The 15,769-nt window shown below is 52.0% G+C and overlaps 6 protein-coding genes across 6 annotated transcripts; 4 read left to right on the forward strand and 2 right to left on the reverse strand.

The window, feature by feature from the left end:
- Window positions 1-1,195: 1,195 nt before the first annotated feature.
- On the forward strand, window positions 1,196-3,795 carry Triagg1_7287 (uncharacterized protein; the record flags this gene model as incomplete). Its single annotated transcript, XM_062902005.1, has 4 exons — window positions 1,196-1,456; window positions 1,536-1,693; window positions 1,756-3,512; window positions 3,587-3,795. The coding sequence occupies 4 exons, from the start codon at window positions 1,196-1,198 to the stop codon at window positions 3,793-3,795; spliced, it is 2,385 nt and encodes a 794-aa protein (XP_062753863.1).
- Window positions 3,796-4,844: 1,049 nt separating this feature from the next.
- Window positions 4,845-5,649, forward strand: Triagg1_7288 (uncharacterized protein; the record flags this gene model as incomplete). The annotated part of the gene is made up of 4 exons (XM_062902007.1): window positions 4,845-4,896; window positions 4,998-5,013; window positions 5,127-5,299; window positions 5,420-5,649. 4 exons carry the CDS (start codon window positions 4,845-4,847, stop codon window positions 5,647-5,649), a joined length of 471 nt encoding a protein of 156 aa, XP_062753864.1.
- A 525-nt stretch (window positions 5,650-6,174) lies between these two features.
- Triagg1_7289 (uncharacterized protein) lies at window positions 6,175-7,620 on the reverse strand (the record flags this gene model as incomplete). Its single annotated transcript, XM_062902008.1, has 3 exons — window positions 6,175-7,004; window positions 7,099-7,373; window positions 7,457-7,620. 3 exons carry the CDS (start codon window positions 7,618-7,620, stop codon window positions 6,175-6,177), a joined length of 1,269 nt encoding a protein of 422 aa, XP_062753865.1.
- Window positions 7,621-8,083: 463 nt separating this feature from the next.
- Triagg1_7290 (uncharacterized protein) lies at window positions 8,084-9,084 on the forward strand (the record flags this gene model as incomplete). Its single annotated transcript, XM_062902009.1, has 3 exons — window positions 8,084-8,134; window positions 8,434-8,577; window positions 8,797-9,084. 3 exons carry the CDS (start codon window positions 8,084-8,086, stop codon window positions 9,082-9,084), a joined length of 483 nt encoding a protein of 160 aa, XP_062753866.1.
- A 599-nt stretch (window positions 9,085-9,683) lies between these two features.
- Window positions 9,684-10,451, reverse strand: Triagg1_7291 (uncharacterized protein; the record flags this gene model as incomplete). The annotated part of the gene is made up of 3 exons (XM_062902010.1): window positions 9,684-9,857; window positions 10,023-10,225; window positions 10,328-10,451. The coding sequence occupies 3 exons, from the start codon at window positions 10,449-10,451 to the stop codon at window positions 9,684-9,686; spliced, it is 501 nt and encodes a 166-aa protein (XP_062753867.1).
- Window positions 10,452-12,984: 2,533 nt separating this feature from the next.
- On the forward strand, window positions 12,985-15,169 carry Triagg1_7292 (CAZyme family AA7; the record flags this gene model as incomplete). The annotated part of the gene is made up of 5 exons (XM_062902011.1): window positions 12,985-13,464; window positions 13,547-13,949; window positions 14,030-14,248; window positions 14,309-14,707; window positions 14,766-15,169. The coding sequence occupies 5 exons, from the start codon at window positions 12,985-12,987 to the stop codon at window positions 15,167-15,169; spliced, it is 1,905 nt and encodes a 634-aa protein (XP_062753868.1).
- Between the last annotated feature and the right edge of the window lie 600 nt (window positions 15,170-15,769).

The raw sequence follows: 15,769 nt of genomic DNA on the forward strand, positions 1-15,769 counted from the left end.
GGTACCAAAGGTGAGGCATACTTGGGCAGGTAGCGCGCAACGGCGTCTGCGTCTCTCGAAAGCAAAAGGGCCTCTGGGGGCCTTCTGGGGGCCTTTTGACAAAGCAGGCTGGGCTGGCACTCGGATCGGCCAATGGCCACCAACCAAGAGCGACGGACACCATCCTCGACCATGCCGTACGGCGCAATTGGTATGCAAGACCCCCCGGTCGCATGGCGCGGTTTGTGGGCGTTTTTCCGTCCTCGGGAGAGCAGGACCGCTTCAGGCAGGTGGGCACACATTGTCCAGGTCCAGGTCGAGGGCCTATCACAGAGCTCGGGAGATTTTCTGCTCCAAGGGAGGGGGACAATCGCCACATGGGCTCAGGAAGCAAAGGGACCTTTTGGAGAGAGCTGGTCTTGGCAGTGAGTGGCCGATGGTCTTAGTACTACTGACTCTGGATGGTGTCTGGCCCAAGGCTAACCCGGCACTAACACCCCTTCACAGACAAGACGGAAGAGAAGAGGCCCCGGTTCTGGTCTGGTCTGGCCAGGGGGGGGGGGGGGGGTTTCCCAGCAATCTCTGCCCTCTACCCTTGCGTAGCCAAGACTTGCCGCCCCAATTCTCCAGACTCTATCATGGCCTTCTAGTCCGAGCCCAGACTAGCCCCCGTGGCCCTAGTCCAAGAGATAGGCCGCCACCATCTTGTCAGGCGCATCGTCGTTGCAAAGGGTCCCTGCAGAGTTGCAGAGCAGAGACCACCTCTGATGACGGGCTGCAGATCGGGGAAAACTGGTGAGAAGTGAGAGCACAAAGTAGGAAGATGCAATTGTTACTACGGACTCGTACAGCAAGGGGGCGCAGACAGTATCACAAGCCTGGCCCGTGCTAATGTGAATCGGCTCAACCGACCAACCGCCGCCCCTCCGCAACCAGATAGCACCATCATGGATCCCAGCACGCACACGGACAGTGGCGTTGCCATGTTGCAGTGCTGCAGATGCTGTGCTGTGCTGTGCAGTGCAGACCTTGGAGGCGATCATGGCCAGCGTGCTACGGTACTACTATAAACATGCCGCGTCTCCCCCTCGTTGTCCAAGGCCTCTTTTCCTTTCCTCTCTTCTTCTCCAGATAAGCCCATCTGCTATTCTCTCGCACTCGGCTGCGTAATCTTTCACCACTCTTGACTGCAGTGGCAGCACGGATACCATCCAAGATGGGCTTTCGATTTGGCAAGAGCGACGCCCGCGTCGAGACCGAGGCCGTGTCCTCGGGCGTCGACGTTCTCCCTGGCGGTGAGAATGTCGAGTCTGAGCTCCGAAACTTCAGGAAGCAGCATCGATGGGATCCCTTCCTCGACATTGACAAGCTCGACAACATTGACGAGGCTTTGGCTTCGGGCAATGCCGAGAAGGAGGCGGCCATTGATGAGTCCTTGATTCAGGAGGACTCTCCTTATCCCGAAGTCCGCGCTTCGGTAAGTTGTTAACATGCTCTTCTGAGAATACCGATATTCAGTCTTCAGGTTTGTGTTGTCTAACATGGGTTGAATTCAGGTGCCGCCTACGGATACTGAGGTTCCCGTCGACACTATCCGTGCCTGGGTCATTGGTGCTATCATGTGCACTATCGTTGCCGCCTGCAACATCTTGCTCACACTTCGCCGGGCTCCCATCACCATTACCTCCACTGTCGTGCAGTTGGTTTCTTACCCGTAAGTTGCTCGTTCCGGACATGATTGAAAGTATAAACAAAACAACTAATATTGTACTGCAGCATCGGTTGCTTCTGGGCCCGTGTTGTGCCCAACTACACATTCACCCTCTTCGGACACGCTTTCGAGCTCAACCCTGGTCCTTTCAACGTCAAGGAGCACACCATCATCACCATGATGACGGCTGCCGGAACTGCTGCTTCCTACGCTATCGACATCTTGCTGGCTCAGGAGATCTTTTACCAACAGCACCTGGGCTGGGGCTTCCAGATCCTTCTCATCCTCTCCACTCAAGCCATGGGTTTCGGTGTTGCCGGTGTTGCTCGACGATACCTCGTCTGGCCTTCCTCCATGGTCTGGCCCGCTGTGCTCATCACCACCACCGTCATGTACTCGCTGCACGACCACTCGCCCGCCGACCCGGCCATGACCAATGGCTGGAAGATTGGCCGATACAGCTTCTTCCTCATCGTCGCGGCTGGTACTTTCTGCTGGGAGTGGGTTCCCCAAGTTATTGCCCAGTTCCTCCAGCTCTTCATGTTCCCCTGCTGGATCGCCCCCAACAACGTCGTTGTTAACCAGATCTTTGGTGGAAACACTGGATTGGGTCTCCTGCCCATCTCTTTCGACTGGTCCATCATCTCTGGTTTCCTGCTCTCTCCTCTCCAGACCCCGGCCTTTGCCATTGCCAACGTTTCCGCCGGCATCTTCGTCATGCTTCTCGGAATCATTGGTCTTGCCTACGCTGGCCCCGAGTTCTACCGCTACCTTCCCCTTAGCGCCAACCAGAACTTTGACCACTACGCTCAGCCTTACAACACGAGCCGTATCCTCAACCCTGACTTTACGGTCAACCTGACCGCCTACAGGGAGTACTCTCCTATCCTGCTGGGACCCGCCTTCTCTCTGTCGTACGGCATGGGATTTGCTGGTCTTATCTCGACAATCACCCACATTGTCCTCTTCTACGGCCCCGACGTCTGGCGCCGATCGATCGACTCTCGCTCTGAGGAGCCGGATATTCACATGAAGCTCATGCGGAAGTACAAGGAAGCCCCAGAATGGTGGTTCCTAAGTATCTTTCTCGTGTCATTTGGACTCGGGATGGCTGCATCGTTGGCCTGGCCAACGCATCTTCCCGCTTGGGCTTTCATTATCTGTATCCTCATTGGTCTCTTCTTCTTCATCCCCGTCGGCATGGTTCAGGCCATCACCAACCAGCAGACTGGTCTGAACATTGTTACCGAGATGATTTTCGGCTACATGCTTCCCGGCCGCCCCGTTGCCATGATGCTGTTCAAGTCTTGGGGTTACATGATGACCTACAACGGCCTCACATATGTGTCTGACATGAAAGTCGGTCACTACATGAAGATTCCTCCCCGCAGCATGTTTGGCGCTCAGGCATTTGCTGTCATCTGGCTTTCCATTGTGCAGATTGCTGCCTACAACTTCCTCCGTGGTAACATTGAGGGTATTTGCACCCCCGAGCAGGCACAGGGTCTTACTTGCCCCAACGCTCGCACATTCTACAATGCCAGTGTCATCTGGGGTGTCATTGGCCCCAAGCTGGTCTTTGGTGCCGGTCAATTGTACTCTTGGATCAACTGGTTCTGGCTGATTGGCTTCGCCTGCCCCCTCATCCAGTGGATCATTGCCCGCCGCTACCCTCGCTCAATGGCCCGTTACGTTGTCTTCCCTGCCCTCTTCGGAGCTGCTGGAATGATCCCGCCCGCGACTACCTGGTACCTCGCCCAGTGGTGCATTGTTGGTCTCATCTTCAACTGGTACATCCGACGACGCTGGCTCGGCTGGTGGAGTAAGTCTTTTTTCTATATACAAACATCCCTTTCTTGTTTCAAACAGTTTGACTAACCATGCTTGCCTTTACAGCTCAATACAACTACGTCTTGTCCGGTGCTCTGGATATTGGTACTGCCATCTGCACTGTCCTCATCGGCCTTGGCCTGGGTCTCGGCAACGCCAGCTTCCCTGACTGGTGGGGAAACACCGTCATCAACAACAACCTGGATGCCAATGGCGCTGCCATTCTGCGGGTTGCGCCAACTTCGGGCCCCGGTATTGGACCGACGAAGTGGTAAGGGGAAGGAGGTGTTTGCCGAGTGTGTGTGCAATGGGGGGTGTTTATTGTTGTATGAAATGGGGAAAATTTATGTTATGAGATGATGAAACGCTCTCCTTTTATCGAGATAATTGCTGCGGCATGTCTATATGGATGTGTTGCATCTGAATATACCCAATCTTTTGATGAACTTGGTATGAGTGACTTCCTATGCGGGAATCACTTGCGAGCTGTATAAATTGGTAATCGGAACGATGTGAAGCTGATATTTTGTTTACATCAAGTGAACCGATGTTACCAAAGAAGAACTGAAGATGAACCTAAGATGAATAATACTTGCTCGAGTGTTATTATACTTGTAAGAAACATATTGAACTCGTCAGCTCGAAGAGGGAGACTCTTGTCCAAATTCCACTTATAACAGCTGGCAGTCGGCGATTAGTAGTAGGAGCTGTTGGGTCTCGGCTCCATAAAATACCTACAGCAAAGAGGTAGACGATGAAAAGTCATTAAAATTTAAATCCAGAATGGAATTCTAATCAATGATTTGCTCTCCTCTCTATACTAAGACGCAAAGACGCTACAACTCCCAAACTGCTGTACGGGTACATGCGTGCGCTGCTGCTCGTCAGGGCTGGCGGGGGGAAACTTTGACGGGTTTAGCAGCGCTGATGCAAGGCCGCACGCAGAATGAGGGCATCATGCGACAGCGCCTCGGCGAAATAGAAAATCCGCCGTGCGAGAAAAAAGTCTTGGCACGCACAAAACCTACTCTTGCGGTTTGAATCATCGCTCATAATAGACGAAAGCCGACGGCGACGAAAAGAACAAGTTCCCTCTGGACGCCATCACCCTCGAAACTCCTCGGTACGTTGCACACACGGCTCCGTTTTGCTGTTGGCAAGAGACGTCTCATCTCTCTTCTCGCCCCGATGCTGAATGTTTTATCAAACCAATGCGCGCGACGAAGCAATCCAGAACTGACATCCAGGCGAAATCTAGCTCTCCAACTTCAACCCCCCCGCATTTCCCACCCCTAGTCGCCTCTCGCACACACACGCACACATCATGTCCGACGTCCAGGAGCGCCTCAAGAAGCTTGGCCAGGCCGGCCGAATTGGTACGTCTTTTGCTGGCCATGTTATTTTCGCGGTCGATGGCGGACTCGTCTGCTGTTGCCATCATGTTTGAATTTGTCATCTAACACTCTTGTCTCCGTAGGGTACGTTGTTTCGCCGTGACAAAATCATGCCACCTTTTTTTTGGAAAATTTCCCACAACAATCCGACACCAGCCCCGCCCGAAAGCTTTCGAAATCAAGGTCTCAAACTGACGATTTGTGCTGTGCAGTGGAAAGGGAACCCCCCGAAGACCGGTCAAGCGTGCGCCCGCTCGTTCCAACAACGATGACAAGAAGCTCCAGGCCAACCTGAAGAAGCTCAACACCCAGCCCATCCAGGCCATCGAGGAGGTCAACATGTTCAAGTCTGACGGCAACGTCATCCACTTCGCCGCTCCCAAGGGTATGCCTGCCTGCCCTGCCCACGATCCAACCAACAACAGCCTCGGCTGAAGCACAAAATCACAAATGAAGCAATCACACAACGAGAGATACTGACATGAAATTGTTTTTTTTTCCGCAGTTCACGCCGCCGTCCAGTCCAACACCTTCGCCATCTACGGCAACGGCGAGGACAAGGAGCTCACCGAGCTTGTCCCCGGTATCCTGAACCAGCTCGGCCCCGACTCCCTGGCCTCTCTCCGCAAGCTCGCCGAGAGCTACCAGAACATGCAGAAGGCTGAGAAGGGCGAGGATGACGACGAGATCCCCGACCTGGTCGAGGGCGAGAACTTCGAGAGCAAGGTCGAGTAAAGATTCTCAATTGAATCTGAAAAAAAAAATCAAAGGCATGTATTTTGTAAACGGATACAAAAGGAGCTGAAAGGAATTTCTTTGGCGGGGGCATGTCTGGGTTTTTTTTTTAGTTGTCGTTGCGCTTCCGAGCGGCGGGACGACAAGAATTGGTTTTTCACGAGCTGAGAGACTGCGTCGGGATGGAGAGGATAATAATGGACACTCTCTTCCCCCTTCGGCAGAAATTCTGCAAGTTGCCAATGATTGCTTTTTTTCTCTTTTTTACGATTACGGGTAACGCTTACACCCAGCCGGTATGTGCATATTTGAGGATTTGCCTGGCGTGGGAAAAAGCAAATGCGGCAACGTCAACTGTGGTGACGGAACGCAGGAAAGATGAAGGAGGCGGGTATGTACAAAGACGCGAATTGCCTGGGAACAGAAGGGGAAAAAAAATTGACCAAATCTCAAATGATGTAAAAAAAACATTGTCTGCATTGTTGCCCAAGAGATATGAAAGCTTCTGTCCGCAAACTATAGAGCCTATATCCCAAATCCCGAGTCTCCTTCGTTCTGAATCCAGCCCTTGAGAGCGAGTTGCCGAACTTGGGTTTTGACCTGCCTCCGCTCAGCTAACAACGGCCCGTCCTTGATGTCCTGGTAACTACTGGCAGATGCGAAATGCTCCTGAAGCCCCCCATGATGTCCGGCATTAGAAGTGGAGAGTTGATCAGAAAGCTCCTTTGATTTGATCCACATCTGTCTCCTAGAGGTCTTGCTGGCACCTCTAATGTCAAACTGCTTCCTCCCCTGAAGCATGCCCCCGAGAATGGTCTCCTCAAAGCCCGAGGCTGACCACGTAGCAGCAAGGTTGCTTGCCGAGAGGACCCCGGAGCGAGCCTGGACCGCTCTTTTCGAAAACTCAAACTCTACAGTCGTTGCCTCGACGTTGAATGGTCTGAATTCGTATCCCTCAGCCCACTGCTTGCCTGCCACGGGCTTCATCCTACCCGCGGCGGAAAAGGCTCTCTCACAGGCTGCTGCAGAGTATTGTGACTCTGGCAGAACAAGCGTATCTATGTAAGCGTTGGCGGGATTCACAAGTAACGATGCCAAAGATGAGAGCAGCGAAGTACACTGCTTCAAAGCTATCTTGTCTGAGCAGGATTTCGACAGCGTCGGTGGAGCGTCTCCGCGGGCAGGCTTGCGGCGAACGATTCCCAGCTGAGAGAAGTAAGCACGTCCTGGAAGAGTTGATTCGGACTCTGAGATGGCAGGTTGCGCGCTGGCTGGAGAGGGAGAGGAAGTGGGAAGCTCCCATGGCGATGCGTCTTCTTGAGCGGCCATGATGAGTTCCATGCTGGCATCTCCACCTAGATTCGGCAGACTACAATAAGCAATATGGCTTTTTTTTTCTTAAAAAAATAAAATAAAATAAAATAAAATCCTGAATGAAACTAGACTTACATGGTGCTTCAGAGCAGTACATGTGAAGTTTCATACCAGGTTTTACTCCAAAGGGTCTTGTGTACCGATCACTTTCCGTTTCGATATCAAAAGCGTCACTCTGCTGGAGAATAGCTCGATGGTCATCACGACGACTACCATCAACGAGGCTCTGACATTCATCCAGCAGATATCGGTTGAACGTTCGAATGGCCAAGATCTCAGCATGCCAGTCATGGATAGCCACGCCCTTTGCGTCGCCCAGCTTCGATGCCGGAAGACACTTCATGCCAGTCCTGTGCTTTCGCCGGTTTAGAAAACACACGTGACAATACAAACAAGCGTACAGCTCATTAGAGGATTTGAATTGAAAGCTTACGCTAATGCCAGGCAAGTCAAGATTCCGTCCTTTTCGGCGACGATGCCGCTCAGGGGCACCCATTCGTGGAGGCCATTGTCGCGAACGCAAGGCTTCCTTTTGGAGGGGAGCTTCTCGAACTGGCTTATGACGGTGCGGGCGATGAGATTGGCTCGAGACGTCATTTAGGTACCCTGAATGATTGTGCCCACTGGTGATGATGATGATGATGATGATGATGATGACTATAAATTCATGATTGTGGAAATAGCACCAAATGCTCGTAGGTACGTTGCGAATAGTTACAAGTCCGCAGTCTAAGCTGGAAGCATGGACAATTCAACTGAGAGCAAATCCAACCGCCGAAACAGGCAATTTGCTAATAAAGCCGAAGACTCCCCCCCACCAAAACCCAGATCAAGCACCAGGTGAAAAATCACGTGCGCAGCCCACTCAGCCCACTGCCGAGATTTTGGCGCGCACAAACGCCTGCCCTAGGCCCGGCTTAGTCATTTCGACCACACAGCGACCAATTCGTGAAATTGAACCTATCCACGGAACGGGCTGCTCATCTTTTTGTCAACGCCAAACTCACGGGTCCCCCAACCAAATACACCTTGTCGCCAATAACCCACACAACGCGGCAAGATGCGTACCTACGAAGACAGCTTCTCCGGCCAGAGGATCTACCCTGGAAAGGTACGCTGCCATTCTCATGCTTTCCCCCCTTGAGTTTTGATTTCGGGATATGCGACGTCATGTCATGGGACGGGGTTTCAAGGGACGATTTCGACAGGAAGAGATGGGATCGGGCATGGGATCGGGGAAGCACGAGGGGCTATAGGGAGGAGATGGACAGGATGTCAGCCGTGAATTGGGGACGTCAAACACCACAAAGAGCCAGGCCAAACCAAAAGTCTTGCTCGCATTTTGGAGGAACTCGGAAGCAAACGTCACTGTCGACGATATGGATGCTAACTGTACTTTTCTTCTCACAGGGTAAGATCTATGTCCGTGGCGACAGCAAGGTGTTCCGATTCGTCAACGGCAAGTCGGAGTCACTGTTCCTGCAGCGAAAGAACCCCCGTCGCATTGCCTGGACGGTTCTGTACCGACGACAGCACCGCAAGGGTATCTCTGAGGTACGCAACGACGATTGATGGAGACCGAATCCCCCCCCCGCCGCGATGATGGATAGAAGGGAAGAGAGGAAAAGGAAGGACAGGTGCTGCTGGCATTGGCTTGTCCATGTCTGCATCTACATCTACATCCTTTCTAACCTCCATCTCTTACTTAAATATATCATCACGGTTGGGAAAAGAGCCGGTAAAAGCAAGTAGAATCGCTGACACCCTATGCAGGAGGTTGCCAAGAAGCGCACTCGCCGTGCCGTCAAGTCCCAGCGTGCCATCGTTGGTGCTTCCCTCGATGTCATCAAGGAGCGCCGGTCCATGCGCCCCGAGGCCCGATCTGCCGCCCGCGCCGAGGCCATCCGACAGGACAAGGAGAAGAAGGCTGCTGTTCAGGCCGTCAAGAAGGCCGAGAAGGCCAAGAACGCCGCCATCGCCTCCAAGGGCCAGGCCAAGGCAAATGTCAGCAAGCAGGGTGCCAAGGGTGCTCAGGTTAAGGTCGCCGCCCGAACCCGCTAAAACATGAATAGACGGGATTGAGGGGTGAGCAGAGGGGAGAAAGATGTTGTGTGCAGTGCAACGCAGCGGATGAGCAAAATGAAACAAAGTATGGAGTCTGTGGTTCTTGTCTCTTTCCGGCCGGTTCTTCTACAATATCGGGTGCATGGAAATGCCATAGGGTGCATTGGCAGTTGAGCAAATGACATACCGGTGCAATGGTTTACATAAATGGGAACTGTTGCTGCGAAAACAAAAGCCGTCAAATCAAATGTCGTGCCCGAGTCTTGTACCTTTTGAAGGGGTCAACTCTGTGATTTGCTGCTTTAAATCTTTCCCTGTGATGCTGGCTGATCCATGATCTCATTCTACTCTATGCCATGCTTCTTTTTCCATCCGACACAATATCTCACAATAGTCATTCATGAACCTTGAGTGATTCCCAAGCATCCCATGTGTGAATTATCATTTATTCTGTGGCGCTATCTAGCATTGATGCCAAAATCCCAAAACAAAACACCTCTTCTCCGAAGTGCCTTTTTATTTCCCTTTGCGTGAAAAGTCTACAGCCAGCAAGCCGAGCGAGAGAAAAGAAAGTCCCCCCCTCCCCCCCCCTTTTTTTACAGCTTGGCCAGGACAGCATCAGCTCCAGAGACGTCGACGCCGCGCTCCGTCTCCTTGGCGGCGTAAATCACCTTGCCGTGGTCAACGGCGATGGCATATCGGGCAGTTCGGTCGCCCATGGTCCAGCCAATAGCCTTGCTGAAAGCAAGCTCGGAATCCGAAGCGAAGATCTTTTTGTGAATTTTTTTGTCCGATTAGCTAATGTTGTCCCACCGACCCCCCCAGGGGCGACGGGTTATGTAGGAGGGGAGGAGGGGTAAACGAAGAGGGAAGAATGTAAAAGAAGAGAGGGAAAGCGGGGGGTTTTGAAAAGGGGATTAAAAAAAAAAACTCACGATGAAGTCGTCCTTGGTGTAGTTGGCCTTACCCCAGGCGGACATGACAAAGGGGTCGTTGGAGGCAATCACGACGACCTGCTCAACGCCCTTGGCCTTGAGGGCGTCGATGTTCTGGATGAAGCCGGGCAGGTGGTTGGCCTGGCATGTGGGTGTGAAGGCGCCGGGGACGGCGACGATGACAACCTTCTTGTTCTTGAATTCTGTATAAGAGGAAAAAATAATAATAATAATAATAATCAGTACGGCATCGGAATTAAAAAATAAGGGTAGGCAAGTTGGGCGGGAATCGAGAGGTGCCTTACCGGTGCTGGCATCAAACTTGATGGGGATGCCGCAGCTGGTGATGTCCTTGGTCTCGGGGGTGAAGGGGACGTAGCCAAAGGACACGTTGCCCGGGAAAGAATCGCCAACCTCGAGGACAGACATTGTGATTGTTGATTTGGAGGGTATGGAGATGTACGTGTTTTCGGAAGTGATCGAGAGGCTAACAAGATATGAAAGAAGCCGAGGTTAGTATTGCGTGATGGGAACAGATGGGGGGAGGAGGAGGGGCGGATGTGCGAGAGAAATAGAAATCGAGAGCACCCGGGAAGAGGGCAACGCACCGGCCTTTCGTTTCTTTTTCTTTTCTTTTCTTTTTTCTATTTTTCAATATATTGGTTCCCGGTCAGAGCAAGGCTGGGGTATGTACGGGTCTGCGTAGCGTGGGTGTACGAGTATATGGAGTACTGAGAGGAAGAGGAATCGGGCCTAGATGCTTCTCGGCAGGCGATATATATGCATGCGTATAGATGGACGGATATATGGCCGAACGTGCATGTACCTGTGTACTTGGATACCTGACCTGGCCCTACCTTGCCTTATATAACCAGCCAGCGACGCACCAGATTATCGTAATATGGCATTAGATTCTATTTGGAATTTGGCATGGCATGGCGCGATGCGGACCACGGCGGGGGGGAAGAGTCCTCGATCTAGTAAGTGCACGCAAGGAGGCCCGTACCCCTTACATACCTTAGTAGACTAATATTGGGGCTGAATATTGCCATCGTCGTCATGATAATGGGGGGAGTGTTTAGATTACTCTATTCTATTATATTCCTTGCCGCTGCGGCTGAGGTTGTTTTGTCTCAGACAGATGAGACAGGCAGCAGAAAAAGAAAGGAAAAGAAGACTACCGCACCTACTAGTCTCAGGTAAAGCTGCTGGGCGGTGGCATTTCTTTTTTTCCCTTTTTTTCCCTTTTTTTCTTCTTCCATTTTCCACATCCAAGTACTAAGGTAGGCATAGCACAGCACCAGTACTAAGGTGCTTACTGCAGTGGCCTTTACCAGTACCAACCTGAACCTCTCAGAAGAGTCCAACCACGCAAAAAGCACTACAACGCAACCAGGTATCGGCGGCCGTATAAACTCATGCGATGGGGTACCTGATGGCGGGGTACCGGATGGACGCAAGGCGGGTCTCCGAGTCTCGGCTGGAGGCGTGATGACCTGGCAAGTCTTTTGCTTCCCTTACATGGACATGGACAGCCCTAGAATCCGAAAGATTGATACGAGTGCCGAGGGGGAAGGGGGGAGACCGGGACCAATGTTGGCACTTTACGCAGGTATTACTTGCATTGGTCCTTGTCTGGCGCTGGAAAATGGCAGCGCGAAGTGGTTCTGCCCGGGTACCTCAGATGTACTGATGCACGAGTGTCAATAGATTGGAGTAAGAGCGAGCAATAGATTAGCAGCTGACCGCTACCTACAGGTAGGTAGTACCTCTAGTAGGTACCTAGGAGGCCAGAGATGCCGGTGGCAAGAGCGCCGGAGGCTTGGCTGGTAGGCTGGCTGCGTGGGTGCCTGCCTGTTGTTCCTGCCCAAGACGAACCTGTGTGCCAATCGCAGCTACCTGATATTGAATAATGCACACCGAACATTTGCACTCGTATAAACAGCCAGTTGCGAGGCTGAGCATCAGTGCTTTCCATATCTTTTAATCTTACAGGGCGATTAGGTACTCAGGTAGTATCATCCCGAACAACTTACTTCCAGTATATGTGCTTTTTCACAGCCAAGGTTCGTTCACCAGACAAGGACGATAGTATGCCCCGACTCCAACTTCAAGGTCGTTTCTAACCACAGCCCAAAAACTCGCGGCTTGTCGTAAAGTGCCCGCGTCTCTTCATCTCGACTTGATGTAACGGCTAGATCTCGGCTATCCTTTGCAGGTCTAGGTTATGCCGTGTTACGCGACCACCGCCGGGCTGCTTGTTCCAACACGATCGATTTGCCATTGGAACTGCTTGGGCCCCGTCTCGAACCAGTCATCGGAGATGGCATTTGCATTAGCACCTACATTAGATATTTTACACGTACATTAGCATCCTCAGTCATCAGTATCTGGTGCTCGGGGGTAACGCGGTAAATGTTTCATCCGCCCGACGTATTCATTGGCCAGCAAGTTAGTTGCCTAGGTAGGTTGGTAGATTAACAGAGCCCTTGCACAAGGATGCCTTCACGACAGCCTCGCTGGATCAACCACTGAGACACGGCACCAAATGTCTCGCAACGCCAATCAGACGGAATAATATCGCTCGAAGGAACAGTAAGACGGCCGGCACTTGTCTCCGATGGCGGGGGATTAGCATAACTTGCCATTAGCTCTTATGCACTCACTACTAAGGTATAATATGTATTATTACCCGGTACTCGAGCAATGCAAATCCGCGGTACGAGAAGGTACTTGGCATGAGAGTGGTGAGTTGAGTGGTGCACTGTAGGACTGTTGGCGGGGTTGCATGGACAAGTAGCCTGAATTCGTGCTCGTACATGCGTGGCTACCAAGGTACCTACCTCTACAGTAACGTAACCGCTGGGTTAAAATCTCATTGCCATAAACTGCTGCTGCTGCTACTGCTGCTGCTACATCCCTTAGAGGCTGCACAGCTGCATCCCAGCCCCTTTGATCCAAAATGCCTGCCCGACCTCTGATACAGGCACGGGCCCTGTTGCGGTACACCAAGCCCAGTGGCGGCGCCTCCAAAGCCCGTGTACCTGTACTTGCACCACCCACAGCTGCTCTCCATTGCCGAGGTTATCGCGTCTCCTCCAAACTGCTGGCTTCTTCCTCTTCATCGTCCTCGTCCTCTACTTCAGCATCAAATTCTACTCCTGATTCGGGGGCGTCGCAAGGCTGGTCTAGCGGGACTGTCTTGGCCGTCGCTGCGGCAGCGGCTGTGAGTGGTTGGGGAATCTCAAGCCTCGTTTCTGGACAAAGCCAAAACGGCCCCCAAACCAAGACCAAGACCAAGGCCAAGAGCAAGAAGACCAAGGATGATGATGACGATGACAGAGATGGCAATGGAGCAGAGAAACGAAATCATGATGGCATTCTGCATGTGGCCAATGACGATGAGGAAATTGGCTTTGCCAACCGCGCTGAGATGAAGGAGGTGAGTTGTTGAACAGCTGTGTTTGACAGGATCACTGTTGATAGAACAAATATCTCTAATGAACTTGAATTCCCTTTTCTAGGCTATATCAGACATTGTTTGGGAGCTTGGGAATCAAAAGGACATCATATCTACAGACCCGGACGACTTGCATGCTCACGGCTACTCCAGCTGGTCTAGTGTCAACCCAGATGAACTGCCCGTAGCCGTGGCATATCCTCGAAACACTGAGCAGGTCGCCACCATTGTTCGAGTCTGTCACCGCCACCGTGTTCCCGTCATTCCTTACTCTGGAGGCACCAGTCTCGAGGGTAACTTCTCTGCCCCTTATGGGGGCGTCAGTATCGACTTTGCCTACATGAACAACATTATCCAAGTCAACAAGGATGACATGGACGTGGTTGTACAGCCCAGCGTCGGATGGCGAGATTTGAATGATGAGCTCGCAAAGCAGGGCACTGGTCTCTTTTTCCCTGTTGATCCCGGTATGTCCTAACTGATACTGGCCCTGCTGCTGATATTGAAGTCAAATGGCTGACTTTCTGTTGTTATCATCGTATCTCAGGCCCAACTGCAAAGATTGGCGGCATGGTTGGCACCAACTGCTCCGGAACCAATGCAGTGAGATATGGCACCATGAAGGACTGGGTCATCAATTTGACTGTTGTCTTGTCTGATGGTCAGATCATCAAGACTAGACGGCGACCGCGCAAGTCGTCTGCTGGATACAACCTCAACAGCCTGTTTGTGGGTTCAGAGGGCACGCTGGGCATTGTCACTGAGGGTAAGGTCATCCTAGACAAAGAAGCTCATCTCAGTGCATAACTGACGTCTGTCATTATAGCCACACTGAAACTGGCCGTCGTCCCAGAGCAGACGTCTGTAGCCGTTGTCAACTTCCCCAGCATCCGCCACGCCGCATCGGCAGCTGCGGGCGTCATGCAAGCCGCCATCCCAGTGCAGTGTCTCGAGATCATGGATGAGGTGCAGATGCGAGTCGTCAATCTGAGCGGCTTCACCTCGCCACGAGTCTGGGTCGAGAAGCCGACGCTCTTCTTCAAGTTTGCAGGTACCAAGGCTAGCGTCCAGGAGCATATCAAGCTGGTGGAAAAGATTACAGAAGCCAACAAGGGTGGCAACTTTGAGTTTGCAAAGGACAAACAGGAGCAAGAGCTGCTATGGTCCGCTAGAAAAGAGTCCTTGTGGTCGATGCTGGCGCTGAGAAAAGAAGGCGAGGATGTTTGTGAGTTTCTCTCTGCTTCTTCACTCAACGATCATGAATGCTAACATTGCTTTTATAGGGAGTACTGATGTAGCTGTGCCTTTTAGCCGACTGGCAGACATCATCGAGATCAGCAAGAAGGAGATGGACGAGCTAGGCCTGTTTGCTAGCATCCTCGGCCACATTGGTGATGGCAACTTCCACGAGAGCATCATGTACAACAAAGAAAACGAAAGCGAGCGAGCCAAGGTCGAGGCCTGCGTCAAGAACATGGTCCGCCTGGCCATTGAGATGGAGGGCACCTGCACGGGAGAGCATGGGGTTGGATGGGGGAAGAAGGAGAGTCTGCTATGGGAGGTTGGCTCAGAGACTGTGGGAGTCATGGCGACCATCAAGAAGTCGCTTGATCCGCGATGGATTCTGAATCCAGGAAAGATTATGGATGTGCCATGGGAGCGCCAAGACAGCCACCACGATGGCTAGCTGTGCATATGGGCTGACGTACTAGATATGGATACTAGGCAGATGTAGATAGTAGACGTCGACGGATAAATACAGCGGACATTAAACGTGGTGGTATATTCGAGGGATGTGAATTAACGTGGCAATTGTGAGTCGATATAGTCGTAGATATGAGTAACCTTGGATAGTAGGTCTACTAGAGGCCGATATATCCACTACTCTGAATGTAGATACATCTAGCCGCTAGAGGTAGATCTAGCAGAGGTGATTGAATCTAGTAGATGAATATATACCTAGTAGTCATAGATAGATCTAGTAGCTGGATGTAGACCTAGTAGATGGATATAGATCTAGTAGCAAGAGGTAGATCAAGTAGCAAGAGATAGATCTAGTGTCTTATCACCAGCCAAAACAGAGAGGCATCCAGACGGCTGCATCAACTAGATTGTCAATCTGGTTCAATAAACAAGCTCTTGCCCTTATGCAGCTGGCCATACTGCACCTGACAAGTTTTCCCCTGTTCCACCCCTCCTGCCTCCTAATTCGCCCCTCTCCGCCTTCGCAGCTGCAAGAAGCCTTCCCACCTGCCTGCCTGCAACTGCCAGCTCTGCGAATCCCCCC

This window comes from Trichoderma aggressivum (assembly GCF_033847375.1).
Source record: "Trichoderma aggressivum f. europaeum strain CBS 100526 chromosome Unknown scaffold_031, whole genome shotgun sequence".
NCBI classification, from domain to species: Eukaryota; Fungi; Ascomycota; class Sordariomycetes; order Hypocreales; family Hypocreaceae; genus Trichoderma; species Trichoderma aggressivum.